The sequence below is a fragment of the Mytilus edulis genome, chromosome 12, assembly GCF_963676685.1.
Source record: "Mytilus edulis chromosome 12, xbMytEdul2.2, whole genome shotgun sequence".
NCBI lineage: Eukaryota > Metazoa > Mollusca > Bivalvia > Mytilida > Mytilidae > Mytilus > Mytilus edulis.
The window spans coordinates 1,373,916-1,390,617 of NC_092355.1; the positions used below are offsets into that span (position 1 = coordinate 1,373,916).

The 16,702-nt window shown below is 32.6% G+C and overlaps 2 protein-coding genes across 2 annotated transcripts in view; one reads left to right on the forward strand and one right to left on the reverse strand.

The window, feature by feature from the left end:
* Positions 1–16,702, forward strand: part of LOC139499401 (uncharacterized) — a 333,926-nt gene that overhangs the window by 55,478 nt on the left and 261,746 nt on the right. The gene's annotated exons all lie outside the window — the stretch shown is intronic.
* On the reverse strand, positions 12,567–15,102 carry LOC139499311 (uncharacterized). The gene is made up of 2 exons (XM_071287979.1): positions 15,093–15,102; positions 12,567–14,566 (listed from the first exon to the last, which is right to left on the reverse strand). The coding sequence occupies exons 1-2, from the start codon at positions 15,100–15,102 to the stop codon at positions 12,567–12,569; spliced, it is 2,010 nt and encodes a 669-aa protein (XP_071144080.1).

Below are 16,702 nucleotides of genomic sequence, written 5' to 3' on the forward strand. Positions count from 1 at the left end.
AGATATACGCTATAAGAGTGATATATAAATTATTAATATAAATAATAATTTATATCAGCACTCGTGGTCTAATGGTATCATGCATAGACTACAGACTTTACGGTCGAAAATATGCGCGAGTTCGAACCTTTCATTAGTCACTCATTTTTGAGAAGATAAAATATCGTAAGTTAAAAGTTATGATGTAAGTTATCTTACGTTAACATGGTGGTCAGTGGATTCTTGAAAAATAACCCACTGTTAGAACAATAGACTGATGTCAGAGAAATGGGTTAAATTCGTGTGACTATAACTTCTGTAATGCCGCTGTTTGAAAACATGCCCATTCAGTTGAATTGATCAATCATACGATGGATAGGTGAAAAAAATCCTGGCCAAACATTAATTATAGCTGCAGATCAACCACTTTTGGTATTGAGTAAGTAAGTTCAGTATGAATGGCCAGATTTGTACGGAGAAGATAAGGTTATCGTTATGTTTATGGAAAGTACATTTAAATGGTTTGTTTTAAAATTCATGGGGATATATGCCTGAAAGTGGATGGACTTGTGACTCACTGAAGCCGACATTTCAACACCTAGAACGTCATATTATTTTCATATATTTTCAAAAAACCCTAGGTCTACCCATGCGAATCAGATAACTGCGTGTGTTTTGCTTGAACCATTAATGGCTTAACGCTGAAAATATATCTCATGACTCTGTGTCGTTCGATTATTTGATAGACTTGTGCAAGGAAAAATAGTCATCTGGACCATAGTTTAATATCTGTTGTGCAATTGTGAATTAAAAACCTTTGTTCTTTCGGCGGTACGCCTATTTTATGAGTCAGATATCGTACCTGACAAACAGTCCGTATCAAGCATGCTACCGTATTTGTTTGGTCTTCTAAAATTATGTTCGACGGTTACGGATTCATCTCCGAGATATGGCATACCCGTAGCCAGGGGGGGGTTCGAGGGGTTCGGACGAACCCCCCCCCCCTTGAAAACTAATAAGCACTGTTAAAGTCGATGTTCTGTTCGAATTGTGACTGTTAAAGTCGAGTTTGTGAGTCAAACGAACCCCCCTTTGGAAAATCCTGGCTACGGGCCTGTATGGCTTCCCTTCACGAGCATTACCAACAAGGTGACAATGGTAATTTTACTGTACGTAAGACCAGCAAGTGTTTTTTTTTTCTTATATCACTATTGATCAGGCACAAACACAGAATAATGCAATTGTGAAAGGCGATGTTGGTGACGAAGATCCCCTTGAGACGATGGATTGATGGATGACAGTAGACTGGTAGATGAATTTGAACGGAATAGGGGTTTTAGTCATTCTAAAACTGATGGACGACATCATGCAGACTCTACGAAAACACAAAAGTATTTTTTTTTAAAGAGTCAAAGGCTTTCTAAAGTGATGACCGAGTTTGGAAATCCATCATCCGATTTTTACTTTTTTCTAGAACAGTCGTAAGATTTGTACAAAAGTTTTTTTCTAAAGAAAATTATTGACTCGAAGGCAGGTGAAATATGTATATAAACTCCAAGATATTGGGTCTGAACAATTCGAAGATCTTTTTAACTAAATGCAAAACGAATGAAAATCTGCTTTCTTTAACCAGATAAAAAAGAACAATTTCCTATTGTAGCCGTAAAATGAACCTTGAAATGGCTATGTCAAAAACCAAAGCTGAAGAATATGAAAAGTGATTGCGATCTCTTTTCTATACTTTTCATTTCTTGTCAAAGTAGACAGTTTGACTTGAAAGATTTCTTTATCCATGAAAACAAAATTACTTCTCTGTTTTTGTGTACGGATGTCACTTTAAACAGTTATTAAATCGCAGCAAATGGGTATACTTGAAACATTGTGCAATTTGCCATCAACTGACGCATTTACCGATTGGGGGACCAGCAATGGTCAATTCCAAGCAACCACGTGCAAAACTATCTGATGAATATGCAATCGATGTCATACTGCCTCATTTAAAATCTTGCACCGATAAGGATTGAAGACAAGACATTATATTTGATAATTTAAAGGCTGGACCACGAAAAAGGCAAGGTGCTGGTGCTAGACTGATACTTGTTGGTTCTGATAGAACGCCAAGGATTTGGAGTCGTTTTCTTTGTGAAGATGACAACAAAACGGAATGATTCAAGTTTGGTGCCGACAGAATTGCTTCTTTAGAGACTTATAATGCTATTTCCCCTACAAGATGTTCTCTTTCGGATCACATAGAAAGAGAAGCATATCAAGGTGGGCTCAACCGGATGTGTGCATTCAATGCACCAAGTCATAAACACTGGGTTTGGATGAAAGAAAAACAAATACTGACAATTGGAAACCAAAATGAACTTCTTTGGTTGCATTTGCACCCTCGTATCAGAAACTTTTGAAAAGCGGATGCAATAAATCCAGCGGTGTTGATGCATGTAAACGATTCCGTTGTGGCCTACCTTGTACGCGTTTGTGTTGGAAACTGTCAGATATCTATACGGAATGCAAACTGCCTTTTTCTAACCAAACTAGGTATTTGAACATAACAAATTCAGTGATATCTCTTTTAAATTAGAAGAAAATGAAAAAAATAATGAAATTTTAAACGTTTTTATCGCCATTTTGGAACTGGAAGGTACTTTTTCGTCGTGAATGTATTGTGTCTTCGTACTTTAGGAACAGTAATTTACATTTTATCAAAACTTGCATTAGATTATACCTGCAACACAGCTTTCTAGGGACTTATGAATTGAAGCCATTTTCAACGTTTTTGCCACCGTTCACTTAGCCCAGGGATGTCCTGACAAGTGTTCTTGTAGTGGATATGATGTAGATTGCTCCACCAGATTTTTATGCAAATACCTGATAATATTCCATCAAATACGACGTATTTGTAAGTACTGCACTGCATTGGAAGATGTGTGATATGATTCTATTTGACAAAACATAACAATCTTCATCCATTTAACGGCATAGAACAAACAGTGCATGTGCTGTCTTTCATTGTCGTGTTTCATAGTTGTATCCTCTGGCAAATCATTGGTCCTTATTGATTATATGACTTCTTGTGTAATATTCTTTGTATTACTGCATTCAATCAATAAACTGTAACAAGAGCCATGATTACTCTCATCATCACGCATTTCTAAAATTATAAATACAACAGGAGAATATTAATATTAGTCAAAAAATATATCAAAGACTTTACTGCATTTATGCAACAGATTTCGTCAATACTACAAATATTTCACATACAAGATAGCATTCGTTAAGACACGTAACGTTCTTTTTACGATAAAACATCAGGCTATAAATTTTTAAATTCTTTGAAGTCAAATTTTAGTCAAACTAAATATGATAATATTTGTTTTATCTGTGTCTTTTCTCAATTTTCTGTTCATTTTGTAGTCATACTATAAGCACCGGTGTTTTGTTATTGTCTATGCACTTAATATATCAAAACAATCGATCTAAAAAAGAAATAGTAATAATACAATACTTATTCATTTTTTTCATTAGTTTTCTTAATTAATCCGGCATTTTCTTTGTATCTGATTTTTTAATTAATTGCACATTGATGGTCTAAAATTATTTTTGACTTATTGTCCAATGCTATAAGGAAAATACGGTAAACGGTTTATATATTATGATAAGGCATTTTGTATATACTGTATAATAACCACTTTTCCATATCTAAAAAATATAGATGCTTCCATCTGTTCCTGTTTATCCTATGCCCAAAGAAAATGCTTATTTCCATTTCAACGTTGATTAATGTTGAGTTTTTGTCATATGAAAAACGGATACAATAGACCACTGGAGTTTAATTGTTAGCAAAACCTGAATGAGCTCTTTTAATTATACAATGATCATCTAAGATTGTATATTACTTTATTGTTGGTTTATTGAATATTTACATGATTTACCTATTGATAAACTGTATGGTCATAATTTCAGAGATCTTACAATCAATAGCATTTCCAAAATAGCACCAACTGCGATTTCTGAATTGACATCCCTACAGTGGTTATAAGTACTGATAAACTGGTAATCTTGTATATTTGTACAATGACACTAATTTTTGTACTTTATTTGGCCTTTTTAACTTTTTTAGATTCGAGTGTCACTGATGAGTCTTTTGTAGACGAAACGCGCGTCTGGTGTATTTACAAAATTTAGTCCTGGGGATCTATGATGAGTTTATTATCAATGGGTTCTAAAAACGAAAACAATTTAGATTAAAGAATAAACAAAAAATGGGCATGCGGTAAAAAAGCGTTCCATGATAAAGTAAAAACTGTTTATAGTCCTGAATCTTGTCATGTGAACCACAAATGTTAGCACTATCTAAATGGTTCGATAGAATATGTATGACGTTTTCCTCATTGTATTAACACAAGTTTATTTTCTATTGATATGACAAAAAAAGGTTGTAGCTAGAAAAGATAACGCATACCTAGATGATACAAAGTTAGACACTATGCGTTCATACCCATTTAAATGAATACAATATATTTTGACATCAATTTAATTGAAGAACAGAGATAAATTCAATACTCACCAATTTAGAAAGATATATACTACATCCAACACATTCATATATTTCAATGTAAGTTATGTGAGTCTATTAAAGTTAATCCTCGTGCGAATTAATCATTTTACATGTGAAAGTCAATATATTTTACCAGCTAACGATTCTAAATATAGAAATAGGTGAAAACCTATTAAAGTCGGTCAATATGAAATTAAAAGTATGTGTATACATGTATTTATACTTAGTCTATCAACTAACACAGTGACAGTCAAAACTAAAACTGTTATTAGAGATACACATAATTATGATTGTATTTTTATCTCTAAATTCTGTATATATTTGTATGTATATTCTGCTTTTTATATTTGTAATATATATGTAGGACTCTAAAGTACGATGGGGACGCTAAAGTACGATGGTCACGCTAAAGTGCGATGGTTTGCGCTAAAGTGCGATGCCTCTATACGCTAAAGTGCGATTGTCCGCGAAAGTATAGACGTAATAAACGTACTATGGATAATGACGTGAACAGTCGTTTATACAAATACAAAAATGAACATGCTGTAAGAAAATTTGATTAAGTATCCTTTATCTTGTTTCTATTACAAGCTAACGGCTACATTAAAATCATTGTTCATGTTGCAGTTTACTTTGCGGTCCCTGTTAAAATACTATCGATTTTATTGAAAAGTAAAGTCGGTGAAATAAAGGTACATTTTTTCATGCCGCGTAAATCATATATTGTCCGCTAAAACATTAGTTTGTACATTTTATTTGTACTCACTGCGAAAAAGGAGTAAGCTCAGTAATCATTGCATTTCCCTCTCATTTAAATTAATAATTATTTAAACAAATAAATATCACACAATAAACGAATTTCGAATTTGTAATTAACAATGACGACTTTCAGGGGGATGTTCACATTAGTGATAGACTGTGTGAGCGGCAAGAAACGCCAATTATCAAAAGATTTGATACAGGCCCGAATTTAAAAAAAAATCATATACAGGATATACAGATTTTTGTCACACTTAAATTTACATTTTAGCAATAACTACGTGGTCGTTCTTCTTGATTAAAAAACAATCACCGGTAATTATAAAGTATATCACATATGTTATAAAACCTAAGCATACTAGCTTTTGCAAACAGATTATTTATTAACATCCGTGTTGCTTTTAAAGTTTTAAGCCCTTTGACATTAATTACCCTTTTGATCCATTACACTTCAGCGTGATATTTAATCGTACTTTAGCAAACAAACAACCATCGCACTTTAGCGTGATACATAATCGTACTTTAGCGTAGACCATCGCACTTTAGCGTGACCATCGCACTTTAGAGTACCATCGCACTTTAGAGTCCTACATATATGTTGTTTAAATTTTCGGGGTTAAGAAAATATGAAAAAAAGAACTAGACTAAAAGAATGGATAAAACAACAAAAATGCAACATAATATTTTTACAAGAAATACATTTTACGAACAATTCAATAGATAAAGAATTTACGCGCGATTTATATCATAGTTTTGGAAGCACACAATCAAGAGGTTTTTCGATTTATATCGACCAAAACATTAGGCATGAAATCATAGATAAATTTGTAGATCAAGAGGGAAGAATTGTTTTAATCAACACAGAAATCGATAAAAATAGATTTACTTTTGTAAACCTTTATTCCCCAAACACATGCAAAGATAGAAATATATTCTTTAAAAAAGCTTGAAGTGCCATTGAAAAATATAGTCTTGGTATAATTATCATAGGCGTTGATATGAATGAAACGCTTAATATAAAGGATAAATAAAGTAATAGAAAAGATCAACAAAAAATAAAAAAATAAGACAAATGGGCTAAAAACTCTGATAAACAAGAATGTGTCCATAATACACGGATGCCCCACTCGCAATATCCTTTTCCATGTTCCTTGGACCGTGAAATTGGGTAATTATCTAATTTGGCATTAAAATTAGAACGATCATCTCATAAGCAACAAGTGTACTAAGTTTCAAGTTGATTGAACTTCAGCTTCATCAAAAACTACCTTGACCAAAAACTTTAACCTGAAACTCCCACTTTCATTTTTCTATGTTCAGTGGACCGAGAAATTGGGGTCAAAAGTCTAATTTGGCTTAAAAATTAGAAAGATCATCTCATAAGCAACAAGTGTACTAAGGTTCAAGTTGTTTGGACTTCAGCTTCATCAAAAACTACCTTGACCAAAAACTTTAACCTGGACGGACGAACGGAACCACAGACGGACGGACGAATGGAGCCACAGACCAGACAACATAATGCCCCTCTACTATCGTAGGTGGGGCATAAAAAACTAAAAGTTAAAGATATATGGAGAGCAATAAATCCAAATAAAACGCAATATACCTGGAGAAGAAAAAATAATGAAGTAGCTAGTAGAATTGATTATTTTCTAGTTAGTCAAGATGTGAGACCAAGAGTACTCAGCACTGATATACGACCTGCTACATTTCAATATACAGATCACTTAGCAATTTCACTTAAAATTAATCATTGTCAAGGGAACATAGGAAAGCGATACTGCAAATTAAATAATGACGAATCATACAAAATAAAAATAAATATTTCAATAGATAATTATGAAAGATTAAGAAAAAACAAAATTCTAAGAATTGTGTGGGATCTCTTTAACATAAAAGAGATGAAATTACAAAATTAGAACAAGAACTTAAACTTTTGAATGAAATTCATGATAACAACCTTGATGGAAAAAATAATAATTTGCCAAACATAATAGATTCAATAAATAAAACAGAAGAAACGCTACAAACTCTATATTCAAATAAAAAAAAGGACCACAAATAAGATCACGAGTTGAATGAACAGAAGGGGGCAAAAAAATACAAAATATTTCTTGGGATTAGAAAAATCTACACAAACAAGTAAAAACATTACTGCTATTAAGGACAGCAAAGGAGAAATAACAGAAGATCAAGGCAAAATATAAGAAACGGGGAGAAATTATTAGGTCAATTTATATAAGTCAACTAACCCTGAATTAAGAGAAATTGAAAATTATATTGAAAAAACTAAAATAAATTACAAAACTAAGTAAAGAAATTGACGACAACCTGACCTGAGGAAGTACAAAATCTGTCTTTAAAATGAAATTTAATAAAACACCAGGTATCGATGGTCTCCCAATTGAATTCTATAGAGCTTTTTGGTCCAACTTACAAAACTTTGCTGAGTGGTTTTTAATCAGTGCTATGAAAGAAAAAAAAGAATTGACAAAATTCTCAGAAACTAGGACTAATTACCCTTATATACAAGAAAAATTACCCATTAAATTTAGACAATTACCTTACTAAATGTAGATACCAAAATTATAGCATACTCTCTTGCACAAAGACTGAAACCAATATTGCATAAAATCATTCATAGTGATCAAAGCGGTTATGTAAAAAACAGATATATTGGATTTAATATTAGACAAATCCAGGATATTATAGATTATTCGGCAAAATTCAATGTAGATGGAGCAATCCTATTTTTGACTTCACAAAGGCATTTGACTCGCTAGAATGTGAATTTATGTATTGTTTTTTAAAGGAATTTGGTTTCCAGAAATCTCTTTTGAGGTGGATAAATACTTTATACACAGATATCAAGGGTTGTATATTAAACAATGGCTGCATTTCAAGACCCTTCAATTTGTTTGTTAATGATGAAGACTCTTTGGAAATAGTCCGGAAGATATTCAGGGAAGTTAAGCTCAACTGTTTTCAGTAGATACTAATTTAATATTATCTGAATATGACCAAAATAATTCATAACATATAATGAGATTGCTCATATTTTTAGTCCATGTTTTGAAATGAATGTATAAGTGACTTACGGGATGTATGAATACACAGCCATGTCCGGTTACAACAGGGACGAGTCAAGGGCCTCGGGAAGAGTTTCACGCTTACTGCACGTCAAGACCTTTTGCAACAACTCTTGTTAATTTGTGAACATGTGTGGACTGCATGCTGATGCAAGTGAGAAAAATGATGTCCTTATTCCTTATACACACATTTTCACTGGTGGCTGTCGAAATTCCTCTAATTTTCCCCGATCAATACTTATTACAGGACCTAACTTTTGAATCTAAACCTTGTTCTCATCATGAATGTATTTGAAGTATTTGCCACTGTACGTGAAAAAAAAATACATATATCTTCATCTTGACTCAAGAGTGAAAGTATTTGTATAATGGAACAAGACAGCAACGTTACAACAAAAATAAATTGAAATAAAAAATACCAAAACAAATACAGGCAATCATCATAATTAACATGCACATACTTTGGTCATCATATTAACTGCAAATTTTAACTTAAAGGCGACGAAAAGAAAGACACACAGCTTTGCTTCAATTTAAGTTATGATTTTAATTCTTATTCAATTATTACTACCTAAAATCCCGGAGTCATCATGGTATATGCAAAGGATTCATATGAAAGATAGATTGAAACTAGTTTTCTTTGATTGTAAAATTTTTACAAAAATGATAGAAAGGGGGGGGGAGTCATGCAGTCCTTCCATTCACCCTTCCCCTTGATCCACAAACCGACAAATTTTTGCCTCTCTTAATACTTGATGCACATCTAAAAGAAGAATCCTATATGTATCACTTGGTCAAAGAGCATATGCAATAAGAAAAAAAAAAAATTAAAAAAATAGAAAAATAAAAATTCCGTTTTCCACTGTTTCGTGCTAACTAGTTCAATTTCCAATATTTCCATGTGCGAACTAAGATTTGTATGTACAATGATCACACCCTATCACAAATAGTTAAGTTTTGAAATCTTTTGCTCAATTTGTGTAGACGTGTGCTGTGGTAGGTATGTTATTAAGTCTTTAAGTATTTATAATGGTAAATTGAAATTTTGGCAAACAAAATGTATATATTTTGAAATCTTTGGTCCTATTATATTTCTACTACCTACATAAATTTTAAATAATACATGTTATTTGTGTATTTATTTCAGAGTCCCATGATATAATGTTTATTTCAAAACGTATTTAGTTTAGTTTTTTTCAAAATGAAAAAAAAAGAACAGAGAATAAAAACACTGTTGAAGAGAAAATACATATTCGGGTTAAATTCGCCTCAGTTTGCTGATCGTAGATTATGGTTATTCGAGAACTATTAGGTTAGACACATATAAAGCAACATTTATTCCATCAACAAATGATTATTCCAGTGATTTGTATACTATACAATGATATCATTATTCTTTAAACAAATATTATGTAAACATATTATACATGTCATACGGACACACAGTTAGGCCAAGAAAAATACATCTGATAATAAAAATATCATATCATAACATTATAACATTATTTAGGTATGACAATTACATGTTGCTGGGTCTTCCAAGTGCTCCACGAAACCTCATTCTAAGTTATTAACATCCATTTTATCAGCAATCAAAGACGGACTTCGAAATTATTGTGAAACTGCATATTCTAGAGGTGGCGTGAATCAGATGTGGATACTTAATAATTCCAAAGATCTGTTAGAGTACATAGAATCTAACTCTCTTTCGTCTTGTAATGGTATTAAAACATTTGACTCTTCTACACTTTACACAAGTATTTCGCATTCCATACTAAAAGACAAATTGAAAGAGTTGGTATTGCTTTGTTTCATAAAAAAGAATGGCCAACGTAGCCACAAAAAATTCTCTGAAGCTGACATTATCAATATGCTTGATTTCTTGATTAGCAACATATGTGTTACGTTCGGGGGATTCACACAGACTGTCGTCATTCAAATGGGAACAAATTGTGCCCCTCTTCTTTCCGACTTGCTTCTTTATTATTATGAGGCTGACTTCATACAAGAATTTCTCAGGAAGAAAGATAAGAAGTTAGCAATATCTTTTAACTTTACTTTCCGCTATATAGATGATGTTCTTTCACTAAATAATCTGAAATTTGGTGACTTTGTTAAAAGCATCTATCCCATAGCGATAAAGGATACTACAAATACAGTTAAGTAGCCCCATATCTAGACCTACATCTAGAAATTGACCATGAGGGTCGGTTGAAAACAAAACTTTACGACAAAAGAGATGATTTCAGTTTTCCAATTGTGAACTTTCCATTTCTAAATAGCAATATTCCAGCAGCACCTGCATACGGGGTATACATTTCTCAATTGATACGATATTCCCTTGCTTGCATTTCCTGTCATGATGTTCTTGATAAGAGGATGCTGCTCACAAGGAAGCTATTAAACCAATAGTTCCAAATGGTGAAGTTGGAATCATCCCTTCGTAAATTTTACGAACGCCATCACGAGTTGGTTGACCGTTATGGACAAACCGTTTCACAAATGATATCGGATATGTTCCTTACGTCGTAATTACAGTCCCTTTCCTTTGATGAATGTGACCAACCGAATTAAACTATTTACCAATTTTGTTTATCACATAAGCAACACGATAGGTGCCACATGTGGAACAGAATCTGCTTACCCTTCCGGAGCACCTGAGATCAACCCTTGTTTTTGGTTGGGTCCGTGATTCCTTAGTTATCTATGTTGTGTCATTTGAACTATTGTTTGTCTGTTTGTCTTTTTAATGTTAGCCTTGGAGTTTTCAGTTTATTTTCGATTTATGAGTTTGACTGTCCCTCTTGTATCTTTCGTCCCTCTTTTATATTTCGTAATCAAATGATTTTGTTTGATAGAATATTACGTAATATATATTTTTCTATTCGTAATCAAGATAGTATAACCGTGTTTGTAAAAATAATAAAAATGCACATAAGACTTTAACAATACCGATATAACAGAGTTCCAAATAAGACAGGTATGGCGTTCCATACTTTTACCATACCGATATATCAGAGTTTCACATAAGACCACTTGGGCGTTTCATACTATAACCACACCAATTTCTCAGAGTTTACATAAGACAGTCCGTGGCGTGCCATACTTTGACCAACCGGTATCTAAGACAGTTCCAATCGACTTTGCTTGTATTGCGGTGTTGGTCAAATATATCAAGCTATTCCTACAATTTGTGCGTTGTTGTTTTTACATATGTGTTCTTTGAGGTTTTGTTTTTGTTTGGCTTTGGATACGTAAGGGACGACATCAAAAGTTCAATGTAGGATAAAAAAAAACTTAATTCACATAGTTTTTTCACTGACCCCCACCCCCCTCTTAACTTTATTTGGGAAAAATTGATTTATAAATAGGGATATATGTAAAAATCGATTTTAGATATACAAAATTTGCAAAATTTTAACCCCCCCCCCCCCCACCCCCAATCTAATTGATTTAAGTTTTTTTTATCCTACATCGATCTTTTGATGTCGTCCCTAATGACCAATGGTTGTACGTTTTTATGTATCTGTTAATGTATCAGATGTACCTTGCTCAGTGGAGATCAAACTAAATTACTCCTTGGGTGATATATATGGTCTAATGCAAAACTATACGTAAATATATATCCAACAGTTAGGCAAAACATTTACTATTGAGCCTTTATATGAAAAAATGTCATTACAAAAAAAATCTTTTTTAAACATGAACATTTTTTTAAATAAGGTGTTGGACTTTACGCGGTTTGGAGTACAGATGTGTTCTAGAATCTGTCTTTACATTTTTAGTAACGAAATGTTTGCTTCCATTTCTACATTTTTATGTTGTTATTTTCGCTTGTGGTATCTTAATATTTTCAACTGTCGAGTCATTATCTATTTCTCAAATGTAAAAACAATGTATCTAAAACTTGCAAATTGTTGGTTTTTTTTGTTTTTTTCTTTGGCTTTCGAAATATTTTGCATTCAAACATTGAAGACTTAAACCATATGGATATCTGTGAAAATGCCCCTCAATTGTGTTTGTATAAGGGTGATGGTCATTAGGTTCATCTTTCATTGTGTTGTGCGTTGTTTTTCCATGTTTATTATCTTGGGTTCTGTAATGTTTGGCATTGGCTACGTAATAACTAAAACTTGTGAAAATATTTATTTTGGCCCAAAACTTCATAGCAAGGTTCAAAAAGACATGTTCACTGCAGCGATGCAACTTTGATTTAGATGTTTAAAAGTCTTGATATCTGAACTGCATACACCATCATTGCATTTCAAAGCTTTATCATAATAATGAAAAGCTGCGTCCTTATCACCAGATATCTCACAACATACTCCTAGTAGTGTTAAACAATTAGAAAGTACATAATCGGACAAATAATGTGGTATACCTAAATGACGTAATGCCTGTTGTCTGTTGAGAGTATCACCTATATGATGATAGCATAGAAATCTTAGACAGTGAGACATTAAAATAGGTGGTACTTGGAAGTCCTTGTCTTCTACCTCCAGTTCTAGTTCGTTTGGTATTAATGATGACTGCCGTAAGTACCTGACTTCATCCACAACAGCTGTCTTCATCTTTGCATTCAATGATATTGAATAATGTAAATGATGTCTGTAATTATATATATCTGCTTCACTGTAGTAGGATTTCCGTAACGTCACCATATGAGGTGAACATTTTGAAAGCACATACTCCGTAAGTCTGAGTGTTACATTGTACTGTTTTGTAACATAATAAAACGACGCGTATAACAACCAACCCATCACAGCATCCTTTGTTATACCAGCTTGTAAATGCCGATGATAACTTGCTCGTATGTTATATTTATTTTTAATTGTTTTCTCTGATGTTAATCGTTGTGCTGTGTACTGACTGACGGTAGCATAATGGTACTTACACACATCAATATTAAATGTAGAAGATTCAGAATTTTGTATAGATTTAATATATGTTAGTACTTTATGAATTATCTTAATGTTTGCTATTGACGGCTTTCCCAAATTAGCGTTCAACATCGGTTGAGAAATTCTGTAAAACAGAAAGTCTAACATTAGTATTGATTGTTCACTTGTTTTAGTATATGGCGGACAATTTCTAATATTACATGTTATAGAAGGAAATAAATTCTGCATCAATCCATTGATTCCCCTGTTCTTTATACTATTCAGTACACTGAGTAGTGATTTATTGTTATATTTATTGATCTTTCCTAAGAACATGTTGTGTTCAGGTATGAAATAGTTCGGACAGTAACAGTTGTTTACCCAAGATATCAGCTTATTCAGGCAGAGAGAAAAACAAATAAACAATTTAGGTAATTGAAACATGTCAATATCTACTTCTTCTGAGACCCAGAATAAAGCTGTCTTCAAAAGGTAAGAGCACAACAAATCTTTGACATGGTCGTTTGTGTTTACGATACGCTTTAATGTTAATTTCAGAAGACCGTAACACAAGAGTTGGGTGAAATTAAACGAATGTACAAGTTGTTTTTCTGCCATTGAGAAAGATATTCTCCATAATAAATTACAACTTGGCATAATCTTGGGTCCAATAGGTACTATCAAACAGCCGTAATTCATTATCCTGTCAATAATGACATTAGAAGGCCATTGTCGTCGACAACGCAATGTCCATGGCATAGCCTGGTATGGTAAATATTTACTTCTTAGGCAGAATGCCATATCCAAAGTTAGATTTGTATCTGATATGCAGGGACCGTGTATTGGATAACTCAGCTGCTTCATATGATTTACAAAATTAGTCGTTGATAAATATATACCTGATTGTGTATTGACAATACATTCATTCGATAAAAAATTCATCTTTTTACCTCCTGCTACCAATCTGAGTCTTGTAAATCCAGGATGATCAGTATCTGTCTCCATAACAAATTCATTACGTTGTATTGGATGTTTGATATTCCTTTCAATTCGTGTTACATTAACAACATCGTCGACAAACATTATATCTAGGTCACTTCCTGGTAAATTAAGTCCTTCTGCTAAACTCCCACTGGATATTTGTGTTATATTAGAGTAATTTGCATTGTGAATTTTATCATGTAAGATAAACAGTAGCTGTCTGTTACGTATGTCTATTTCAGTACCTACTGTTCCAATAATGTTTTTAGCCAAGTGGTTTTCTGTAGAATCATTTTCAGTCCAAGACAAATGCTCTATAAAAGAATTATCTATAGATACTTATTATATTTAAACCGTACAATGATGTTCGTAATCATATGATATGGACCTATGATTTGCTGCATGTTGACAAAAAAGGGTCTTGCATAGCATATGTTGTTTATGACATGTTACAGACAATGGAACAATACAAATATGTTGGCCCCGGTAGTATCAACGGCCTAGTACTTCACATGATCATAGACACATGTCAATAGGTAATGTTTAGTTAGTTTCATTGTAAAAAAAGGTTAATGTTATTAGTTTTCGACACAGACGGATTTATACACATTAAGCGAAGATACAACAATTGAAATCGTTAATTGATTTGAGCGTCTTAAATGAGTCTTTTGTAGGCGTCTGGCGTAAGAACAAAATTTAATCCTGGTATCTATGATGATTTTATCATGTCGTGCAACTGTTTTAATTCAAAAACTTCTGAGAAGTGGTTTTAATTCAAGAAATTCTCGATTTGAATGATGGATGATAAGCGTACTATCTTTTAATGAATAATTTGTATACGCGTTATCATTATCGTTGACGACAAACAACAAAGAGAACTAAACTCGTGCAAATAGTATAAAAGTAATACTGAATTTTAAAGTGCAAAAAATGACAAAAAACAATGCAACATTCATAGACACGAACTATTATATTTGACAGTTGTTATCCATTCGTTAAATGTCTTTGAGTTTTTGTTTTTGCTATTTGATTACGGAATTTCTGTTTTGAATTTTCCTCGGATTTCAGTTTTTTTTTTGTGATTTTATCTTTTAAATAACAACTTCCGTACTCCTGACGTGGTTCAGGACATTTTAATAAAAAAAACATGGTGGATTGAACCTGGTTTTGTGGGTGGCCAAACCTCGCGCCTAATGGCAATTTTATATATATATATTGTTAATGTGACAACATTGCATAACAAGAATACAGTACACATAAATGCAAGAACACTCAGGACAGAGAAATACATAGAGTTTTTGACAACGACAACTCCTGATTTTTTAAATTGTGTCTATGTTATATGGTTTTACATAAAAAAAAAATTCACCTTTTAAGATTTTTAATATGTGTGCTCTAAATCAAAGTCTAGCAAACAAAGCCAATTCTTTATTATGTGTTAGAAATGAAACAAAAGTAGTTACCATTATTGCAGTCTGTACAATTATTTAAATATTCCAGATATTCATTTGAGGCTTTGTCAGGATATCTAAGATTCATTATCCAGCTTTCGTGTGTTTTTCTTCTATTTAAACAATCTGTATATATTCGTTCAAACTGCCTTGTTGTCATTCCGAAAACGTCATTTGAGATTTCGATTCCTCCATCATCAAACTGGTAAACCATTGGCGTGTATTTCCGCCTTCCACTATAAGGAAAACGTTTGACCCCATATTTATCCCAGTATGCAATATGTCTTCTGCTATACATATGCTGTCTGTCGTCATTTTCCCGGTTTCTATGACTTTTGTTTATAATTATTCTACAAATGAAAATTGTCCAAAAATTTAAATTATAAATTTACATGATTTTATAAGAGCAGTGTATTCGAGGTGAGATTTTTTTAAACGATTTATTTTTATTGTTTTATCTGTTGGCCATGTGAGTTTTAATTATTCTAAATTGAGATATACAGAGTGTGGATTACATTAAAAGTATGTATAGGAAAAACCTATTGAATAAATATGGTTCTATACGTTAATGAATACAGTCATAAATCCATAGACATAGTCCAAAACTAAAAAAAAAAAACTCATCCGTTATTTAAACAAGTGTTAATTCTTAGAGCGTTATTAATTTCAATATAGACTGACAACTGGACAATAAGCAGAGACTGATAAACAGTCTGTGCAGTATTAAAGGGCACCCAAATTCTCATTTTACCAATTTACAACATTTATCCAAATTATAAGTCCAAATGAAATAATTTACAGGGTATGGGGTCGAGTGTATGTAGCTCCATTTCACGTGTATTTCAATCTAGATGAAAACTAATAAACCATCGAGATGACACAGAAAACAATTGACGGTCACATAACATGATATAAACATGAACATACATGATAAAACACATCAAACGAATGGATAGCATAGATATAAGACCTCGTGGAAATGGATTTTACTATGTCTGT